This window comes from Pelodiscus sinensis, chromosome 21 (genome assembly GCF_049634645.1).
Source record: "Pelodiscus sinensis isolate JC-2024 chromosome 21, ASM4963464v1, whole genome shotgun sequence".
Classification (NCBI taxonomy): Eukaryota; Metazoa; Chordata; order Testudines; family Trionychidae; genus Pelodiscus; species Pelodiscus sinensis.
This window is the reverse complement of record NC_134731.1, coordinates 18,561,519-18,569,129: the sequence shown is the minus strand read 5'-3', so window position 1 is coordinate 18,569,129 and position 7,611 is coordinate 18,561,519. Positions and strand designations below refer to the sequence as shown.

The 7,611-nt window shown below is 57.3% G+C and overlaps 1 protein-coding gene across 2 annotated transcripts; it reads left to right on the top strand.

Moving 5' to 3' along the window:
• The first annotated feature begins 4,787 nt into the window (after positions 1-4,787).
• LOC112546360 (interleukin-8-like) lies at positions 4,788-7,255 on the top strand. Of its 2 annotated transcripts, XM_025186406.2 has the most exons (3): positions 4,788-4,920; positions 5,933-6,050; positions 6,910-7,032. In XM_025186406.2, exons 1-3 carry the CDS (start codon positions 4,848-4,850, stop codon positions 6,998-7,000), a joined length of 282 nt encoding a protein of 93 aa, XP_025042191.2. In that variant the 5' UTR covers positions 4,788-4,847; the 3' UTR covers positions 7,001-7,032. The 2 variants fall into 2 exon arrangements, 1 of the variants encoding a protein (XP_025042191.2); XR_003090044.2 differs by lacking the exons at positions 4,788-4,920; positions 5,933-6,050 and adding an exon at positions 6,192-6,404 and having other exon boundaries at positions 6,910-7,255.
• Positions 7,256-7,611: the final 356 nt, after the last annotated feature.

Genomic DNA, 7,611 nt, shown 5'->3' with positions numbered 1-7,611 from the left:
GCTCGCCAGTGTGGTGAAGCTGAGGTTTCATTTTGTTGCTGGTTCGGTATCTCATGGGAGAACAGCCACCAGTTCTGGAGGGGTGCCTGCCCCGCTGCTCAGCAGTTTGCCCTGAATTTGGTAGTCTCCGTTGTGACCCAAGGAGGCCAGGTGACGTGGTGTTCCATAAAACGATATCAAGCGGCATTAATTATATTCCTATCCCTGAATTCTTCATCAAATGAATCTTGTGTCAGCCTTTCCCGCCAGGGACTGACTTGAGAATAACTGGCCCATGACTGGTCACCGCCCCTGCAGCATTAGTACCGCCCAGGCCCCTGGAGTTCCCCAACACATATTAAAAATCAACAGCTGCATCCTGAAAGCTCCTCAGCCAAGGCTTGGCTAATCGAGGGTCCCTCAAAGTCCTTTCGCCTCACGAAGTTGCTGATTTTAATCATGAAAATGCTCTTGAATCTACATCCGCGGAGTGATGGTCCTGAAAAGTGATGGGCTCCTTTGTATCACAAACCAGACATTTGGTTAAGGGTCCCAGAGACACCCCCCCCCCCCCGATGCAGCACTGGTGAGGTTCAAAGTGATCTAAAATCCCTGTGAGCATGTAAGTCGCTTTAAGAATTGGTATGTGGCAGCAGAGCCAGAGTCCAGCTTGTGGTGCAATTGGGGGTTGTCTGGACCAGGGGTTCCCAAGATACTGCCCCCCTAATTTGTGCAGTTTTATCGTTTTCAGAGTCTTATAGCTTTTTTATGAGTCCTTCCAGTTGTCACTCGGGGGCATAGAAGAGGGAGGGCAGGAGAGGAAGGGGTGTCCTGATGAAGGGGATGAGCAGGAGAGGAAGGGGTGTCCTGACGAAGAGGGAGGGCAGGAGAGGAAGGGGTGTCCTGACGAAGGGGATGAGCAGGAGAGGAAGGGGTGTCCTAACGAAGGGGATGAGCAGGAGAGGAAGGGGTGTTCTGATGAAGAGGGAGGGCAGGAGAGGAAGGGGTGTCCTGATGAAGAGGATGGGAGGAAGAGGAAGGGGTGTCCTGACGAAGGGGATGAGCAGGAGAGGAAGGGGTGTCCTGACAAAGGGGAGGGCAGGAGAGGAAGGGGTGTCCTGACGAAGGGGATGGGAAGGAGAGGAAGGGGTGTCCTGACAAAGGGGAGGGCAGGAGAGGAAGGGGTGTCCTGACGAAGGGGATGGGCAGGAAGTCCAGCTGAGCTTTTCAGATTCATAAGGGCAGCCTGGCCATTGGCCTTTGCTATTTTATTCATATTTCTAACTTCAAACAGAGGAAAGACACATGCACACCTATAGAATATACACATTCAGGGGATTACAAGCTCTCCAGTGATAGGTTACCTGTAATATTTTGCATAAGGCATAATTGAGTTAGGCATTTTCATAAAGAATATGAAATACCCCATCACACAGACAAACAGAATAAACAATTCAGTAAGTCATAACTTCTCCAGTGATTTATCACGTGAAGTATCTCACATAAAGTATATTCCAGTTGTATCGTATCGATATTAAGAAGCATATTCCCATAAAAAAATGGAAAGCCCCATCGCACAGAGAATCCTACAATTGAGGGTTTATTCTATAACTAGCCAATTAGCCCGTCATAAGATGGGATTTTCAGGTCTCTCCCCCACGTTGGTCTTCTCTCCTGAGCCTCCAGTCTCTTGCTCCGTCTGTCTCTCTCTCTCTCCTCCACCTTCTGCCTCTTTCTCCATCTCTCCCTTTCTCTTCTCCTCCTCCTCCTGCCTCTCACTCTCTGCTCTGCTCTGTCTCCGTTGGGGATGCACGCTCATCCAGGCCCCACCCCCTGGGCGTGTACATCACTGCCCCACCCCCCTTTGCCTCCCACTGTGATGCTCGGCTGACTTCTGCGCTGCTCAGCTGGGCCGCCACGTGGGAGCAAGCAGCACAAGCGACCGTTTGGGCCCTGCACTCCCCATGCAGCACCCCCGTGTTGCATGAGGAGTGTGGGGACCAAACGGCTGCTTGCCCTGCTTGTTCTCACACAGTGGCCCAGCTGAGCGGCGCAAAAGTCAGCCGAGTGCCACAGCGGGAGGCAACAGCACTACCCAGAGGAAACAGCCAGGGGGCGGGGCCTGGACGAGTGTGTGTCTCTGATGTCAGGAAAGGGCGCCAGATTCAAAAGGAGGAAAGCGGAGCGGACACGGAGGAGACAGAGAGGAGAATGGAGGAGGCGGAGGACAGCGAGAGAGAGAGTGAGAGAGACGCAGCAGGAGGAGGAGAAGAGAAACACAGAGTGAGAGGCGGGAGGGGAGAAGAGAAAGAGAGAAAGATGGAGAGAGAGGCAGGAGGCGGACGAGAGCTGAGAGAGAGGAGGCAGTAGGAGGAGAAGAGAGAGAGAGGCCGTTTGCGCCACTTGCTCCCACGTGGCGGCCCGGCTGAGCGGCACAGAAGTCAGCCGAGCGCCATGGCTGGAGGCAAAGGGGGCAGGGCAGTAACGTGCGTGCATCCCCAACGGAGACAGAGGAGAGCAGAGAGAGAGTGAGAAGCAAGAGGGGGAGAAGAAAAAGAGAGAGATGGAGAGAGAGGCAGAAGGTGGAGGAAAGCTGAGGCGGGGGGGAGGCAGTAGGAGGAGCAGAGAGTGAGAGAGAGACAGAGTGAGAGACTGGAGGCTCAGGAGAAAAGACCGATGTGGAGGAGAGACCTGAAAATCCCGTCTTATGACAGGCTAATTGGCTAGTATAATTAGATGGACCACATCAGTAATAAAACAAGTCACCTGTAGGCAATCCAGCCCTTGGGTCCCATTGAAATAGCCCAGTCTAGTACAGCGAGAGGTTAGTGACAACCCGACTCGCTGTATGTAAAGGTCACCTCCCCAAAGGAGAAGGCAGATCTCATCCAATAATCATGCTGGTGCCAAACAGTAACTAAAACTAAATGTTCAGTAATAAAAAGAAAAGAGGAGAGAGTTGCAAACAGTGAAAAGATCCACGGACGTACTAGTGACTTCCATTGTTCAGCATTCAGGATCACGGCAGTGATGGGATAAACTACTGGCTTGTAAAAGTCTCTCTGGAATCATCCCAGCGAGAACGTCAGAATCCAAAGGCAATTTCGGTGTAGTCTGGTACAGGTTTTCCATGCATTTCCCAGGCTTTTCCATAGGATTATTTGGAAGATCTCCATCTTATGACTCGGCCTTTCCTGGTCAAAGATGAAGCAGACTAGAGATGAAAGCCTCAGGCCCAAAGCTTTCCTGTGTAATTCTTCTGGCCATCTGATGAGACTCCTCCCGAATGTGCTTTCCCTGGTGGAAGAATAGTTGATGTGGACCTTGCCTTTGAAGCAAATCTAGTTCCTGTGCAGACACTGGTACCCAGTTACTCTCTTACAGAGGGCAAGTAGCCAGCCCCTCATTGTGACAGAGACCACAGAGACGACATTGTCAGTTTCCTGCAGCATCTCACATCTTCCATCTTAAGGATACTTGGACACAGTCACCTACATAGTTAAGTCAATTAACTCCTGAAAGAGAATTATCATCTACAAGCTAATGTGGTTACATGGTAAAACTTCTTACAAGGTGACAAATACACTCAGCATCTACCCACAGTCTCTTATCGATACAGGGCAAATGAGCTGGGGACTGCTCATTTAATTGCTATTTGTTTGACACCCCTACATGAGCGGGCTGAGAGTGATAACTGCAGTGTCCCCTGTTAAGTTATTACGGGAACACACAGGCTGGCTGATCTGTCAGTGGCACGTCATCATCTACCTCTTTGATCGCTGACAAGAAACAGTCTTGTTGTAGATCTAATCAGGGGATCTCGAACAGGGGACCAGGACTCCTTGGGGATGGGAAGGCTATTATGTGGCCAGCCTGTCGGGGGGGGGGGGGGGAAGGCTGGGCAAGCTGCCAGCCTAGCAAACAGGCATAGGCAGTAGAGTGCGTGGGCCTGGTAGCGAGGAGTTGAATGGCAAGGGGAAGCCCAGGGATCAGAAACTCCTCCCTGTGCAGTTCGGCATGGGAAGCCAGGGAGCAGGAGCTGCTGGCCGGATGCCCAGCTCTGAAGGCAGTGCTGCTGCCACCAGCAGTGCAGAGGACAGGGTGGCATGGTACAGCATGTCTCCAGCATCCCCTCTGTGCTGCTGCTGCAGAACAAAACTCACTCCTGGGCCGCTGCCTGGAAATCAGCCCCCACCTCGTTCATGTCAGTGGCTGGTCTATAGGCAGCTGCTGCCTGGTTACTTGGAGCCTGGAGAAACCTTCGCACCTAGCTGGGATCTCCCCGAAACAGGCTGCTCTCAGGGAAACACAGAATGTGCCCGGGGCGGGGGGGGGTTGTAACCTCCCCCCAAACCCATCCAGACCCAGCCACCATGGGCACGTCGTGGGCCGGCTCCTGTGTCCTTCTCAGGGCATCCGACCAGTGTCACTGGGCGGGTGGAAAGAGACTCGGTGCAGCCTTGAGCAAAGCCCCGGGCCGGGATCGAGTCTCATCCTGTGTGGTTTGCAAGGGACTAAATTTAAACCTGAAATCCTCAGTCTGTCCCTCCCCCACCCCCTCTCCTGTGAGCGTGAGCAAGGCTGGTCCCTTATCAGATCAGCAAGAGACTTTCCAGCCCTGCTGCGTCCCTCCTGGGGACAGGAGCCTTGCGAGGGACGTGGGTTCCATTCCCTCATTAGCACTTAGTAATCACGCGTCCCTCCGTCCCTTTCCCCACCTCCACACACCCTTCACCACAGCCATGGAAATCCCTGCCCGGGGCTATAAAACACACGGGCCGGCCGGGGCAGCCACACCATCCTCGGCCCCCGCCCCCTGGAGCACCCTGCCCGCAGCCTGAGCCGCCGCGCAGAGATCCCGCCTAGACATGAGGGTCACCTCCGTCACATTGGCAGCGCTGCTGCTGGCAGCTGTCTGGACTGGTGCCCACTGCGATACCTGTGAGTACGGGCCAGCCCCCCGCGTCGCCTGCAGAGCCTGGGCAGAGCCTAATCCTGGAGCCCGGGCAGAGCCAGATCCCGGAGCCCGGGCAGTGCCAGATCCCGGAGCCCGGGCAGAGCCAGATCCCGGAGCCCGGGCAGTGCCAGATCCCAGAGCCCAGGCAGTGCCTGATCCCAGAGCCCGGGCAGTGCCAGATCCCGGAGCCCGGGCAGTGCCTGATCCCAGAGCCCGGGCAGTGCCAGATCCCAGAGCCCAGGCAGTGCCAGATCCCGGAGCCCGGGCAGTGCCAGATCCCAGAGCCCGGGCAGTGCCAGATCCCGGAGCCTGGGCAGAGCCAGCAGCAGGGCCTGGCCAGGAGCTGGGGAAGGGCAGTGGCGGACCAAAGAAAGGAGGGGGCTGGCCAGGCCTTGGGCTGGGCCTCAGGGCATCTCGGTGCGAGTCCACCTCCCTCACTGAGGCTGGGTCTCTGAAGCTGCCTGAGGGGTTCGTCTGCCCAGGCCGGGCTGAGGTGCATAAGAAATTGCCCCCAAACTCCCTGGGAAGCTGAGCCGGACCCTGCCCGGCCTCAGGCTCCATCCGGAAACTGGGGATCGGGCTTTGTGGTCTGTGGGCAGCAAGCTGCCCGCTATGCCACTCAGCTCTCCATGGCCCGTGTGCGCGGCTCTGGGAGCCATCCACCAGCATCACTGAATTCAGCCTCGCCAGCCCCGGCAGGCGTCTCGCTACCCGTACCCCCAGGCTGCGGCAGGGAAACTGAGGCAGAGAGCGCCGCAATGAAACCCAAGAATCGCGTAGTGGTAGAACAGAGAATAGTTCGTGTTCTGTGCAGAGGAGGACGGGTTCCCGCCTCTGCCCACCAACCATTGACCCGATGGGGGAGGGGACGGGGGAGCCCCCAGAACTCCTCCTGCTAACGAGCACAGGAGTAAAGCCAGCGTAAGAACTTCTCCCCGGGCCGCTCGGCCTCGGGCCAGAAAAAAAAGGAACTGATTCCCCTTCTCTCCTCCCCAGTCCTCAGCCAGAGCTCCACGTGCTGCCTGAAAGATAATTTTGTTCCTAGAAGAATTTCTCCCAAATACATCAAAAGTTGCAGACTAACCGGGCCTAACTGCTCCCGCCAGGCCATGATGTGAGTATCCCAGGGCGACACATGGGGGTGGGGGTGGGGGTGGGATGTACCTGCTTCCGCCTGTGTCCACAAAGCTGCCAACTCAGCCAAACGACACGCATAGAGCTTTCTGTTTATATGCAAAGCCAATCGTTTGTGCTGCCACTCGGTGGCCCCCACCGCCACTGCCGCTTTGCAGCGCGGTTCGTTGGCAGCTGTTGCGCTCTGGGAGGGGAGAGCCGTGCGTTTTCACCGTGCGCCAGAACTGCCAGTTTTGCACGGCTCATAGGAACACCCCAGGGCAGGGGGAGCGCCCACGGCCGTTAGCCCGACTCTGCGGGATCCCGCTCCCCCAGCAAACGGAACGGCGAATGGGTGAGTCTCCCAGCGCCGCTGCTACTGGGGCAATGCTGGCAGATGGCACAGCCGGGGCAGTCGCGAGCCGGGAGCCCAGCTCAGCAGGGTCGAGAGGCAATGGCAGCGGTTGGAGGGGCTCTGGGTTCCAGCAGCAGGAGGGGGCTGCAGCGAAGAGCATTGGCAGAGCTGGGGGGCATTGGACCGGGGGGGGGGGCGGCAGCAGCCCGGCACAGCAGTGCGGTGACAACGCTGGTGGGGCTGCCATTCTGAGGGCAGGCGGCCGGCCGTGGCCCTGGTGTATTGACCAGTCTGTGGGGGAGGGCACAGACTGCAACAGGGCAAGGCCTTACCGGGACGCAGTGAGGCGTTGTCACAGCCAGGGGAGCCACGTGCCCACAGCCGCAGCTGGGCCGGGCCCCAGGGGCTCTGCCAGCCTCTCGTGGCCAAGAGACAAGGGCCTTCGTCCCCAGCCCCGTGGCAGCTCTGTCTGGCCGCCCGCTCACAGCTCTCTCTCTGCTTGCAGCGTGACGCTCACCGGGGGGAAGGAAGTCTGCGTCGATCTCCAGGGGATACAGCTGGCCACGTGCAAAAGAAAAACAAAAAAAATCCCTTAAAGGCCCCCGGACTGCACCTGTGAAAAGCCGCCGCTGGCGCCGAGCCCAGCCTGACGCCCCACGTTGCGTGGACGGAGCGACGTGCCCAGTGCGCGGTTTGGAGAAACTATTTTCCAGCCCTGTTTATTTAAGGCAACCCCCTCCCGTCTCCTCCACCCTCCGGTGTCCCTGTCCCCGTGGTCCCTGCGATGGGGAAGGGACCTGTCAAAGCCACTGTCAGTCCTTACAGATACAATAAAGTCCAGTGTTTCCTGACATGTGCCAGTGCTGCTGCTACTGTCGGTGGGAAATCCCCCCAGCCCGCTTCCTGCACAGGGATGGGCCATGGGGCTGTGTGTTCACTGTGGAGACCCAAGGATGGGTCATATCGCCACGGTGACACTGCGGGGAGCAAAGATGGGCCTGTTGCCACGGTGACACTGCGGGGAGCAAAGATGGGCCTTGTCACCACGGTGACACTGCGGGGAGCAAAGTTGGGCCTTGTTGCCACGGTGACACTGCAGGGAGCAAAGTTGGGCCTTGTCGCCACGGTGACACTGCGGGGAGCAAAGATGGTCCATGCCACCGCGGTGTCTGTACCGACAGAATCCCTCCACCTCCCCCCCCATGTC